This window comes from Malus sylvestris, chromosome 15 (assembly GCF_916048215.2).
Source record: "Malus sylvestris chromosome 15, drMalSylv7.2, whole genome shotgun sequence".
Taxonomy (NCBI): domain Eukaryota; kingdom Viridiplantae; phylum Streptophyta; class Magnoliopsida; order Rosales; family Rosaceae; genus Malus; species Malus sylvestris.
Window position 1 is genome coordinate 16,112,718 of NC_062274.1, and position 14,035 is coordinate 16,126,752.

The 14,035-nt window shown below is 40.6% G+C and overlaps 1 protein-coding gene across 2 annotated transcripts; it reads right to left on the reverse strand.

Annotated features, from left to right (window-relative positions):
- Positions 1 to 246: 246 nt before the first annotated feature.
- On the reverse strand, positions 247 to 6,404 carry LOC126605073 (K(+) efflux antiporter 4-like). 2 transcript variants are annotated; one of them, XM_050272423.1, is made up of 20 exons: positions 5,729 to 6,392; positions 5,468 to 5,511; positions 4,884 to 4,942; positions 4,690 to 4,762; positions 4,406 to 4,467; positions 4,246 to 4,321; positions 4,053 to 4,127; positions 3,906 to 3,977; positions 3,727 to 3,810; positions 3,500 to 3,568; positions 3,041 to 3,118; positions 2,835 to 2,923; positions 2,379 to 2,475; positions 2,243 to 2,296; positions 1,877 to 1,972; positions 1,420 to 1,608; positions 1,247 to 1,324; positions 1,063 to 1,107; positions 878 to 967; positions 247 to 758 (listed from the first exon to the last, which is right to left on the reverse strand). In XM_050272423.1, exons 1-20 carry the CDS (start codon positions 5,958 to 5,960, stop codon positions 678 to 680), a joined length of 1,743 nt encoding a protein of 580 aa, XP_050128380.1. In that variant the 5' UTR covers positions 5,961 to 6,392; the 3' UTR covers positions 247 to 677. The 2 variants fall into 2 exon arrangements, 1 of the variants encoding a protein (XP_050128380.1); XR_007616837.1 differs by lacking the exons at positions 247 to 758; positions 878 to 967 and having other exon boundaries at positions 1,061 to 1,107; positions 1,247 to 1,342; positions 5,729 to 6,404.
- Positions 6,405 to 14,035: the final 7,631 nt, after the last annotated feature.

Sequence of the window (14,035 nt, forward strand, 5' to 3'; positions counted from 1 at the left end):
TCACGTGTTCTAAAAGTAAATCACTCATTCAACAAAGGCTTGTCACGTGATGAATTAATGACAAAATAATCTCTCCCCAGCCATTAATTGTATACTCTTTTATGAATCCATAGAATTTCCCTACCTCAAAAGACAATCTCTCTCCAGCCCTAGTGTTGTGGAAAATACAAATCATATAGTTTTTATGCATTTTCCAATCAAATTTGCTAAAAGAAAACACAACCCAAGAACCCAAAATTAAGAAAGTGAAAGAAAAACTATGGTATTATTATAAACAAATCCATGATACATTTGAGTTAGGGAACATCACTGATTCTAAACTAGGGAAGAAAAAAAATACAAGAAAAATGGAAAAACAAAACAAAAAAAATAATCAACCTCGGAAAGAAGGGGGAGGGAATGATTTACATTACAAAATGGACACTACTTCACAAAGAACAAAATTTTCTCGTGCGAACCATCCGGCGTGCTCTCATTTTCCCGGTCTCAATCGGTGATACGATTCACTCTTGCTTAATCATAAGATGCATGGAAAGTTTCAATCGAAGAGCTTTACAGTTTAGAAACTTTTTCAGTCAGTCGACCTCGTTTGCACTCTTCAATACCTGTCCTCCAGAGTATAACAACCCCATAGGGTGAAGGCTGAAAAGTGCATTTTCTGGTTCATTGTTCATGTGTCATAAATCATGAGATCCGTGGAGCATCATAGCAAAACGCTTAGCACTGTCTGAGCGAAAGCTATCTCCTTTAAATCCAATCTGGGAGGAAACCATAATTCAAGATGCACTCGCTCAAACAAGAATCATACAAAATTGTAAAGTGATACATATTTGCAGGGTGAAATTTATCGAGTATATATTCAAGCGCAGATGATTACCTCACTCAGGCTATCGGGGGAGAACCACCGCAGCAACACCCCAAGATGGACAACAGCAGGAATTATCTTGAAAAGCAATGGCGTGGTGACCTGCACCATAAGATCACAAAAATAAATATTCCTTTAAACATGCCATGCACTTCGAACTGAGACGCAAATCACATTTGAGGAGATGTCTCGCATACCAGACTGAGAGCTGTTGTGCCTAGAAGCAATAGATATAATTTACCCTGCAATAGTGATAAACCTTCAGTTCCCATTTCACTTTACACTAAGCTTTCAGTTAAATCCCTAGATTAGGTGGGGTATGTAAGGAAGTTAAGTTTTTTAAAATTTCTTAGGAATGCAGTTTACGGGTGAAGCACTAACCTCAACTAGATGAAGATTAGAAGCACGGCTTAGAAGAACGAAAGCAAATTCTCCAATTTGCGCAAGAGACATCCCGACCTACGCATATAGGATAACCTAAGGCCCCTCCGTCAACAAAATGTACGAAGTAAAAATGGAAATAAGGATGCGTTGACAGTTTGTTGAAATCTTACAAGAAGGGAAGTCTTGTTATTGTATCCAAATCCCTTGACCACGCAACCAACCACTATAGTTTTTACAATAATTACCAATATAACGGCTGCTAATAAAATATCAACATGATTCCAAAGGAAATGAACATGTATTAACATCCCAATGCTGGCGAGAAAAAGAGCAGCAAAGAAATTGCGAATGGGTTCAACCTGAAAGATAGGGAACCCCAAATAAGAGCAGAAACACATGTAAAATTAGAATATTGAATTGAAATATTATGACAATTGATGATAACATTTCAACACTATTTACGAAACATGCTGAATGGATCACACATCCTGTTAAATTGTTTACTATGATAGTAGAAATCTTAAGTAGGAAATTTCCTAGAATCATCAATCATGAAGCATACAAGGGGATAACAATTTGTAAAGCCTGTATCAGCTACACGTACATAGCAAATAAAAAATATCTTACTTGCTCCAGCGTATGCTGACCAAGATCAGTTGTTGATATCATCACTCCAGCCGCAAAGGAACCCAGTTCAAGGCTTAAACCCAGCTTATCACTACACTGAAATGACAAAGAAAAATGCACATTATATCCATCCTTCCAGGCAGTTATTAGATAGACACGTGTAAGCATGAAAGCATGTACTGTAGACCCCCAGGGGAAGACGTTTGGGGTTAGGTATATCAACTAACAAAGTTGGTAACCCCAAACCCCTTACGTCCCGTCCCCCCTCCCTTTGTTGATGATAGTCTATTTCTCTTACTGATGTATTAACTCGAATGAGTCCGTCCTATAAAATGGAAGATGTAAAAGATAGGAAATGAGACAAACCCAGGCAACTAGTAAGCAGAACGCCACTGATGCCAACTGATACAGTTCATTTGTCTGCAGATAAAAATTGTTCAGTAAAAACAATCTCTGAAATTAAAGCATCAGAGTGCATTAAAATGAAGATATATCAAAATACCTGAGAAGATAGGCTTATCATAAGCTTAAGGAACCATGGTACACAAGTACGTGCTAATATGGACAAGGTGGCCAAAAACATAAGCAAAACCACCAGCCTGTGATAATGTAGTATTTAAAAAGAGACACGAGGCAATAATAGAAACTCAAAGCAGGTAAAATCCAATTCATTTTAATATCACTAGAGAAATAGAGCAGTTAACAATCTCCTGTTCCAAAGACATTTAACTTTTCTGTTTCTAACTTTCCACAGCTGACTAATGGGAACTACAGAAGCATGTATAAATGCCCAATCCTTGATTGTATTACTTAATTTAACAATCACATATGACTCCTTTTTGTGATAAGTAAATAGTGTTAACACAGGCCAGCGACCAGCCTCTTAAGACTGGTTGCATCCGCTCTCCTTCTCCCCCTTCTTTATATGATAGGATGAATTTTCATAACAATTACTTACGATTTAGTCATGGATATTACTCCTTGAAGAATACCAGAAGTCCCACCCAGAACTGGAAGCAGAGCAAATAGCAAACCCACAGCACAGTCCTAGTAGGTCACGCAAGGAGAAATCATAAGCCTGAATTCCAATCATTGTTTAAATGCTAAGTAGTGAAACTTAGCAGTGATAGATTCTGCAAAGTGAGAAATTATGATATCACATACCTGCAGTATAAGAGTGCCAACTACAACTTGACCATGAAGAGCACTGATACTATTTCTTTCCATCAAGAATTTCAAAACCTGCAGACCGAAAAAAGATGAAATAATACAACAACTAAGAGGTTGCTACAGGAAGACCAAGATTCAAGGATACAGAAAAACAATGAGATTGGACTAAAGGAGAGGTAGGCAAACTTGTTTTCCAGTATCACCACTTGAAATATCAAATATTCCATAAAATTGCAGATGACAATTCATATAGAATGAAAACAAATCAATTCTATGTATATTGTGCATACAATTGTGAAGAAATACTAATTTCAGATTAACATAAGCTGAAGAACCCACAACCCATTTGCAAGAATTAGAAAATTAAAGGTCATGAATCCATATATTTTTCCCCAAAAAAACACATATGTAGGGGATGAGAGAATTTAGAGATATCAGGGAAAAGAGAGTCACCACAGCTGTCGAAGACATAGAAAGAAATGCACCAACAAATACCCCTTCTGAAGTCCTCCCACCGCATAACTAGAAATAGCATGCAGCTCTCGTATTAGAATTCCATTGAAGACACAGATTTATGTGCAAAAAAAAGGAAGTAGGAAGAATCATAATATGGCGTCATTGGATAACAGGTCTAGATATAAATATGTAGCAAAAAAATATTGAGTAAAATGTAAACATACCGAGGCTGTTATTCCACACAAGCACATAAATAGGAATATTTGCAGTAGACCTCCCAGAACAGCCACAATTCGAACAACCCGAAGCTGCAAACTTGAAAAGGAGAGACTAGTATCATGGCCTAAATTAATAGACCAACAAAATCCAAAGGGATACTGCAACATTCAATTTACAAGCCTACCTTAGCAGCTGAGAACTCCAAACCCAACGCAAAAAGAAGAAAGATCACCCCAAACTGAGCCACAGTCTCAACCTGCATGCATTTCTTTTATCAAGGAAACAGAAGTAATGCATATGAAGATATCTTAAAGATCATACGACAACATACTTGCACCATTTCACTGACAAAACTCAAGCCTCCAGGTCCAATAACAGATCCTGCTAGCAAATATCCAGTAATAACCTGTCCATAACATAGTGAGTGGTCACTTTTTCGAGAATACATGGATCTTAAAGCAAAAGAGGTCTTCAAATAGAAACTTATTATAAAAGAATGCAAAGAGCTACGATAGAGGACAGACTGGTTGTCCAGCACAGGCAAATGCAATTCCACCACAAGTTGCAGAAACAATGACAACTACCAGGTCCGAAATCAATCTGAACATATGAAGAGGAAACATCAGCCAAAATTTTCAGTCACTCATAAATGAAAGGGTAATAATAATAAAAACGTTAGCTGACCTCAAGTCCAATTGCAGCACAGGATATTTTGACTTGCGATTGGACATAATAAAGATATTGTCCTGATAAAAGAAATTTGAGCATACCAAAAAGTATCAACTTCGACCACAAGACAGTGTATATATTTTCCAATACAGCAGTATGCTATCATCATTAATTGTTATGGACATCACAATAATGCACTTTTACACATTTTAAAAACATTACCTATCCACTTTACAATAGTATAAATGCAACGTGAACTAAACAAAGTTTTCCAATGACGGATGGCAGAGTAGACATACCTTTCGATCTATTAATGTTGGCATATCTTCTTCTCCATTCTCATTATGGAAAACATCATGAAACTGAAATGACCTAAAATAAGGCTCACAACAGTGTCAGCAAACTCACTTCAAGTATTCGTATATCCAATTACAACTTCCACACACTGAAGTTAACATATTTGTTCTCCAATTCACAAGATAGAAGTACATACTTCTCCTCCTTGCTGTCATTCTTCTTGGACTTGACTCTAGCAACGGTTTCCAGAACTGCCTAATGGACAAACAGTTACAGCTCTCAATCTTGGGCCAAGATTATGCAAAATCACTTATGCAAGACAATATTACAATATTTCAATATGAGAAATTTTGGAGTGACAAGACTAAACATAGCATCCAGTGTAAACATTTCTTTAGTCCATCAATCTAAAGCATCTTCCTTTTTTGGTATCTCGCTCTAAAGTTTGTCAAAGGTGTTAACTTTAAAGTGATCATTACAAGATGGTTCTTAGCAATGCCGGTTTTAAACGTTCCTAAATCAGCACTAGGTGTACACTTGTCAAAGGTGTTAACTTTAGAGCGATTATCATCAAATTGCAATCCGATCTTCGCAATGCCGGTTTTTAGCATCCCAAAATCAGCTTCTAGGTGTACACTACTGATCAATTACATCAAACTACAACCTGGTTTCTAGAAATGCCGGTTTTTAGGGGTAAGTTCTGCCCGCGAACTCCGATCATCTAACACCAAAACACATGACTTTAAAACCGAAAAATGTCAGAGCATACAAGTGGCCTACCTGCTGTTCGGCAACGCTATTATTGAAGCCGCCAGCATCCTCGGCTGCACAACAAGGCACAACAATTTACACCATATTAACATCAACGTTGTCGTTAATTGCTCCAAAATTTCAATCCGAATTCAATTAAAAATTCCACATTTTTTCATAGTACCAAACAGACAGTAACTAATGCATGCAAAAACGAGGAATTGAAATTTGAAAGCCGTTTTTTAAAAATGGCCAAAACGAGGAATTGAAAAGCTCGGGATCTGAAAGAACCTTGATTTTGCTCGTTCTCTGGAAACTCCCGCTCCAGAGCCCGATCAATCATGTCGGCGAAGCTGTCCTCCTCGCCACCGCGCGACGAGTTCTTCGACTCGGCATTGGTCTCCCCCTCGGCCACGGCCACCGAGTTCGACTGTGTCGACTCGGAGGACTCGGTGGGGACAGTAGCGAAAAAGCAGAGAAAAAGAACAGACAGTGCGAGGACTGTAGGAGATCGGAGCCTCATTGGAGAGGCGGCGGTGCGTGGTGCGCGTAGAGTGACCCCGGCGCAGAGCAAATACGACCGTCGTATTCGATTCTCTGTGAGAGGGAAAAGGTTTCAGTCGAGTTTTTTGGAGACGGAGGAGATGATGGTGAAAATACGAGACTGTCCTCCGAAGCAATGTTGTGGGGGAATCTCCCCCAGGTGTAGGCTCTGTGTCGTGAGAGAGGAGAAGGTAATTAAACCCTACGCGCCGATGTACGCGCGTGATTGCACCTTCAGCGCACGTGGAAAATGGAAACGCAATCTACGTTTACATGTGCTAGTGGGGTAGCTAAACGGTGCTTTCCGCCCTCTGGGGAGGCGGCAACTGTGGGTAGGGGATTCGGTGCGGCGGCGGCGCATGAGGAGCAATGCAGCTCCCAACGGTCAATTAGGTAGAGTACGGCCTTGGCGCCGTCCGCGGCAGCGGGAAACTTTCTTATATTTTGCGCAAGGACAGAATTAAATGTTAAGCAAAGGTCAAGAATGACAAATGAGGAGGATGATTGGTCAATTAAGTGACAATTGATCCAAATTATAGATCCTCGAATAGATCTTGACCAAAAAAATGAAAATCCTTGTATGGATCTATTTGAACGGGCTCCACATTGTCATGCCTGTATGCGTGGCAATTTGTTTAATAAATAAATCAAAATCTAAGACCTCTCACTTACATATGAAGATAAATATCAATAAATCGTAGTATTAAGTGGTAAGAACCTTGCCATTGAATCTGATAAATTCTTCGTCAAATTGAGATTGATTCCGTCATTCGAGTGAGAAAATTTGACAAAATGCGATATAGGAATGGGCTCATTAGCAAATACGGATATTTAGGCCCAGCCAAGAACCCAATTTCTTATTTTGATACTTCTCTCTCCTAAATTTGAAGAAGGACAAACAACGTCGTTCTTATCTACCTTACCTCGTAGGCTTGCGTTTGTGGTGTTTTTTGGGTGTTAATCGAATGGAATAAGTTGTTACTTAGTATTACGGTCTAGTGATATTTTTCTTCACTTGTAAGTGAGAGGTCTTAGATTCGATTATCGATAAAGACGAATTTAAACCATATTATTGCTAGTTCATTATGAGGTTAAGCATACCCCCTCCCTCCTTAATGTAGATAATATCATTTATTCAAAAAAATAAAATCTAACGGAAGAAGCTTATTTAATCTCTGAGGTAATCTTATTAATCATATTTTGTTTAAACTAATTTGCAATTATTTTCTAGGGCTTGAGGTTTCTGATTGTGTGTAATCATTAATTAGGGTTTGAGTTGCACTTCAATCTGTTGTTAAATTGTTGATTAGTGTAATCCAGTGAAGTTTGCAATACAAAACGATTGTAAAGGGATGATCTTTTGCTTCCCCAAGAATTTTTTTTGATATATGTTGGTTCTTGCTAGTTAGGAAATACAGATAAATAGCAAATAAATGGCTAATTAGTTGCTGATTTAAAACGAATTTTATCAGTATTGAGTCCTAAATTGAAATTGACATGTACACTGGTGGTGGGATGTGGAATGTTGGTCCCTTTGAAAAACTAGAACTTAGCATTTAGATTCTCCTATTTTAGGATTGACAAATTTTCGATTTTGGTTGCATTACTACGCGAAAACATTCCCGTGTTAATGGAGTTTTGAAATGTTTGATGAAACCATCGAGTTATTCCTTACAATAGTTTTGAGATGATTCTGGGATGTGTTAGTTTGAAGGTTGGTGTCTCAATTTTCTTGTTATTGTATGTCATCTATATGGTTTCTGTTGATGCACAAAACCGAAGGTCTTGGAATAATGTAAATCCGACCGTGAATCTGCAAGAAATGTAAATAACACAAGATGTATCATGGTTCACCCCAAGGTTTGGGCTACGTCCATACTGATTATGTATTTCTCTGAGAGTATTGTGAAGGAGAGGGAGCTCTAAATGAGAGTCAGAGCTTTGAGAGGATGAGGGGTTAGGCCTAAGAATTGGCCTTTAAGGGTGAGAATGAGGTTCTCCCTAATTGTGAGGGTGAGGGTCATTTTATAGAATAAGAGTTCCTCACTTATTACATATTTGCCCATTTCTTTATTATATAATGACATTTAAGTCCCCCGAGTATTTATACGAGATCTAAATACGGAAGCCCTAAGTATGGTATAAACAGTAATCCCCCAAGTCTTCAGTCAAGAGAGTCTTTTGACTGGAGACTTGAAATTCAGTCCATGTGTGGGCCTGAAGTAACTAGATGTCGTCTTGAACTGATGCTCGGTATGCGGCGGTGCCCAATCTGAAATGATGCTCAATTAGAAGTCGCACATGTTGCGCGGCTGCTCTGTTTGTGGCTTATGTTGCCTTGGTTGGCTCGGCCTGTGGCGTTTGAAGGTGAGGGAGTCCCTTTTATAGAATAAGGGCTCGCTCGTCAATACATAAATATGGGCTAGAGTTGATGCTCGCGGTGAGGCGGTTAATCAGTAGGCGGCGATGCTTTCTAATGATGATGAGGGAGTCCCTTTTATAGAATAAGAGCTCACTCCTCAATACATGAAGAATGGGCTAGAATTGATGCCCTCTAATGATGGTGAGGGAGTCCCTTTTATAAAATAAGGTGTTGATGCACAAAACCGGAGGTCTTAGAACAACGTAAATCCGACCGTGAATATGTAAGTAATGTAAATAACACAAGATGTATCGTGGTTCACCCCAAGGTTTGGACTATTTCCATACTGATTATGTATTTATCTGAGGGAGAGAGAGCTCTGAGAGTGAGAGTTTTGAGAGAGGGTGAGGAGCCTTAGGAATTGGCCTCATAAATGGCCTCCTCTAATTGTAAGGGTGAAGGGTCATTTTATAGAATAAGGACTCCTCACTTATTACATATTTTCCCCTTCCTTTATCACATAATTACATTTAAATCCCTCGAGTATTTGTACGAGATCTAAATACGAGACCCTAAATATGGTATAAACAGTAGTCCCCCCAAGTCTTCAGTTAAGAGAGTCTTTTGGCTGGAGACTTGAAATTCAGTCTATGTGTGGGCCGAAGTAACTAGATGTTGTCTTGAACCGATGTTTGATGTGAGGTGGTGCTCAATCAGAAATGATGCTCAACTAGAAGTAGCACATGCTGCGAGGCTGCTCGACTCGTGGCTTATGTTGCCTTGGTTGGCTCGGCTTGTGGCGTTGAAGGTGAGGGAGTCCCTTTTATAGAATAAGGGTTCGCTTTTCAATACATAAATATAGGCTATAGTTGATGTTCGCGGCGAGGCGGTTGCTCAGTAGGCGGCAATGTTATCTAATGATGGTGAGGGAGTCCCTTTTATAGAATAAGGGATCGCTCCTCAATACATAAGTGATGGGTTATGAGTGATGCTCGCAGCGAGGCGGTTGTTCAGTTGGCGGCGGTGCTCTCTAACGAAGGTGAGGGAATCCCTTTTATAAAATAAGGGCTCGCTCCTCAATACATAAGTGATGGGCTAAATCCCCTAAGTATTTTTCATGAGTGCTCTCTAATGAAAGTGAGGGAGTCCCTTTTATAGAATAAGGGCTCGCTCCTCAGTACATAGATAATGAGCTAAGTCCCCCCAAGTATTTTCATGATGCCTAGTTGAGGCCTAATATATGGTACATAATGCAGTCCCCCAAGTTTTCGGTCAATAGAGTCTGTTAGCTGGAGACTTCAAATTGAATCCATGATGGGCCGAAGTGGCGGTTGTTCGGAGGCGGTATTTGTATACCCTGCACTGAAGCTTTGTAAGTGAAGCTTTGAAGCTGGAGCTCTGTAAATGAAGCTTTTGAAGCTAGAGTTTTTGTACATGAAGCTTTTAAAGCTGTAGCTCTGTAAATGAAGCTTTTGAAGCTAGAGCTTTTGTAAATGAAGCTTTTGAAGCTGATTGACATGAGTGATGCTCATGAATGTTTGATTGACATGAGTGATGCTCATGGATGTTGACATGAGTGGTGCTCATGAATGTTGACATGAGTGATGCTCATGAATGTTTATGTATGATTGATATAAGTGCTGCTTATGAATGTTTATGTATGATTGACATGAGTAATGCTCATGTATAATATGAAGTACTGGGGGTACTTTTGATCACATGGTTGGTGGCATGAAGGAAAGTACGGGTTGTACATTTCATCACCTGGTTGGTGACATGAATGGCTAGTTGCCAAATGATATTAGAGTACGGGTTGTACATTTCATCACCTGATTGGTGGTAATAGCGGCAGGTTGCCAAATATTTTTGGAGTACTGGGCGTACTTTTGGTCACCTGGTTGGCGATAATAGCGGCGGGTTGCCGAATAATTGTGGAGTACTGGGCGTACTTTTGATCGCCTGGTTGGAGCTGTTTTGGGCTTATGGGCCTTCACTCTCCACATAACATTCCAGCCCATTTATTTTGGGCTTTGCCGTTTTTTTTTAATTATTATTACCCTCTGATGGGGTTTATACAGATGTCTCCGAAAGATAAGAAAAATAAATCACATCATACATCTGCCAAGAAAAGTAAATCACATCATTCTGGTGGGGTGTTTATTCCTTGCCTTTGCTTTCTCTTTTCCCTTTTGGCAGATGGCAGACAACGCTTCCGTATTGGTTGAGGAAGTGTGCAGACAATTATCAGCTATTACAACTGGGTTTTTTGGGTTGTCCTCGGGAATATTTCTTTCAGCCTTGCCGACAAGATTTGCACTGACATAAGCAGCTTTGGTATATATGCCTCATCCTTTTTCTTTTTCTACCATTTGAACACAAGTTGGTGTACTCCAGCTGTAAAAATCCCATCAGAGTGCTTTTCTTTCTTTTCTTGTAGCTTTACTGGTTGCTTTTGTTTTTTGCTTTCTGCTTTTGATCAGTCCAGATTAGCGTAACATGTGAGGAGGCGCACTGCACTGGATTCCTTCTCCCTACAGAACTTGGAAAGAGGATACAAGTAGCGTGCACACTGTTTGAATGTAGCAACCATGAACTTCCCCTTAGCAGTTCTCCTCTCTGCCTCGCTGGTTGGAAGATGTCTGGCGCCTTGCTGGTTGGGAGATGTCTGAAGCCATTGTAACTGGTACATTGACAATTGTTCCCTGCTTCACTGCTTTGAAACGACGCCGTCACCAGAGGTCTTCTGGGCCTCAAATTCCACGGCTTCTGAAGTAGCACCTTAGCTTTCTTCTCTTCTTGATTGCTTTCCTGCTCATCGCTCATACGACGCTTGTTTTTCGAGCACGGGATAAACGATAATCGGCAGCGATCGGCGCGGGAGGACCAAACGTGGTTGTAGCGGTCTGATTTGGAGTTTGGGTCGGAGGCTTGTTCGGCGGAGGCGGGTCGGCTCTCGAGGTCTTGCACACAGCCCCACTTTGAACCCTCGGATCCAGAGCGCCAAAGCCAAATAGAACCAACCGCGATTCCCCATGTTTCTGAAGGGCAGCATTGACTATGTAACCCTTTTGCAGCAAGTGCTCAGCGAGACCAACATTAAAGAATGTTTCTTTGGTGGAATTACTGCAGTTTCTGCCAGGACGACTAGGATTCTAATCTCTTCGTGATTTATTATTATTATTATTATTTTTGCTGAAGACAGAAGAGAGGTGAGAGGTATTTGGGTCTTTCTTGGGTTTTGCAAATCCACGATGGACAGTGGTGAGATGAAAATTTTGAAAGAGAACCGACATAGTTTTTTGTGTCGTTTCCCACAGACGGCGCCAAATGTTGATGCACAAAACCGGAGGTCTTGGAACAACGTAAATTCGACCGTGAATCTGCAAGTAATGTAAATAACACAAGATGTATCGTGATTCACCCTAAGGTTTGGGCTACGTCCACACTGATTATGTATTTATTTGAGGGAAAGAGAGCTCTGAGAGTGAGAGCTTTGAGAGGGGGTGAGGAGCCTTAGGAATTGGCCTTAGAAATGGCCTCCCCTAATTGTGAGGGTGAGGGGTCCTTTTATAGAATAAGGACTCCTCACTTATTACATATTTGCCCATTTTTATCACATAATTACATTTAAGTCCCTAGAGTATTTGTACGAGGTCTAAATACGAGACCCTAAATATGGTATAAACATAAGGGCTCGCTCTTTAATACATAAATAATGGGCTAGAGTCCCCCCAAGTATTTTTCACGAGGCCCAATTGAGGCCTAATATATGGTGTATAGTGTAATCCCCCAAGTCTTCGGTTAATAGAGTATGTTGGCTGGAAACTTCAAATTGAATCCATGTATGGGCCGAATTGGCGATTGTTCGGAGGCGGTATTTGTATATCCTGCACTGAAGCTTTGTAGGTGAAGCTTTGCAAGTTAAGCTTTGCAGCTGGAGCTCTGTAAGTGAAGCTTTTGAAGCTAAGGCTCTATAAATGAAGTTTTTGAAGCTAGAGCTCTGTAAATGAAGCTTTTGAAGCTAGAGCTTTTGTAAATGAAGCTTTTGAAGCTGATTGACATGAGTGATGCTCATGAATGTTTATGTTGATTGACATGAGTAATGCTCATAGATGTTAACATGAGTGATGCTCATGGATTTTGACATCACTCATGAATGTTTATGTATGATTGATATGAGTAATGCTCATGAATGTTTATGTATGATTGACATGAGTAATGCTCATGTATAATTTGGGAGTACTGGGTGTACTTTTGATCACTTGGTTGGTGGTAATAGCGGCAGGTTGCCGAATAATTTTGGAGTACTGGGCGTACTTTTGGTCACCTGGTTGTAATAGCGGCAGGTTGCCGAATAATTTTGAAGTACTGGGCGTACTTTTGGTCACTTGGTTGGTGATAATAGCGGCAGGTTACCGACTAATTTTGGATTACTAGGTGTACTTTTGGTCACTTGGTTGGTGATAATAGAGGGCCTGGTTCTTTTGGGCATATGGGTCTTCGCCCTCCACATGACACTCCAGCCCATTTATTTTGGGCTTTGCCCTTTTTTTATTATTTATTTTTATTATTACCCTATGATGGGGTTTATACAGATGTCTCTGAAAGATAAGAAAAATAAATTACATCATTTAAAACAAAGGTTTCGACAGTTGCAGATCGTTGGTGCGTATTGGACCCCTCTTCTGTCTCTTGCATGCATGTGCACCCAATTAATCATTAATCTCTTCTTTGTCCCTTACCACTTGCGGTCCTGCTCATTCAAATCACAATCTCTCAGATTTTATTCTCTTGTCTGCTTTGCTCTTTTTTCTTTTGCTTTATCTTTTTCTCTTTTCCACCGCATCTTATTTTTGCTTTTGCTTTCTCCAGACATCCGTTGCTTTTTCTTTTCATTTCAGCTGTTGATGGATAGCTTTGTTGGGCACTGGGGTGCTTTTCACTTTCATTGGATGCCTGTTTGTTGGATTCGAATCTAGCATCGTCGTGGGCGCTGCTGCAGGGTTTTTGGAGATCTTGGAATCGATGGAGGTGGTGCTCCGGCGAGCATGTTCTTGGGCAGAAGCTCGCGAGGGTTTTAGGGCTTCTTCGTCTACTTCTTGTTCGTCTACCTCATTCTCCTGCTGTTTTTTGTTCATCGGCGTCGGAAATTCATGATCAATCCATCTCCCACAAGCACAAAATACGCCACTACTTTAGTTATTAGCGGTTGATAATTAAGACGATAAATAAGAAAGTGGTAGCTGAGATTGAAGGCTAATCAAGCTTTGCATGTGGGGAATGGGGAACCACAAGTGTCGGCGACCTTCTTGGCGTTTGGGGAGTTGACAAGCTTCTGGAGGTTGGGGTTCTTCACATACTGGCAGAGGCAAGGGCTCTACTCCTTGAGTTTTCCGCAACACACGGGGGTGGGAGAGTTCGAGGGCATGATTGCGGTGGCACATGGGGCTAGCTCCATTGGGTTACAAGTCGTGGCTGCCTCACCCATCTGGGTTTCCTCTCTTGCAAGCTCGTGGATCCGACTCGTCCCCAGATTGCACCCCTTTGTTCTGCTCGGCCATAGCCTCAAACAAAGGCTTTGTAAACAAACCCACACCCGGCCCATTGTCGCTCACACTCTCTGCCTTCAAGTATTGCACCGACAGCTCGCCAATGGCGTCGCGGCACGCATCCCGGACGTCGGAATCGGCTTC

Coding starts and splice junctions, on each gene's coding strand:
- LOC126605073 (XM_050272423.1), bottom strand. CDS start 5,960: ATGAGGCTCCGATCTCCTACAGTCCTCGCACTGTCTGTTCTTTTTCTC. Junction 3,978..4,052: donor TTGTCAGTGAAATGGTGCAA/GTATGTTGTCGT, acceptor AAATGCATGCAG/GTTGAGACTGTGGCTCAGTT. Junction 2,924..3,040: donor TTGGCACTCTTATACTGCAG/GTATGTGATATC, acceptor GTGACCTACTAG/GACTGTGCTGTGGGTTTGCT.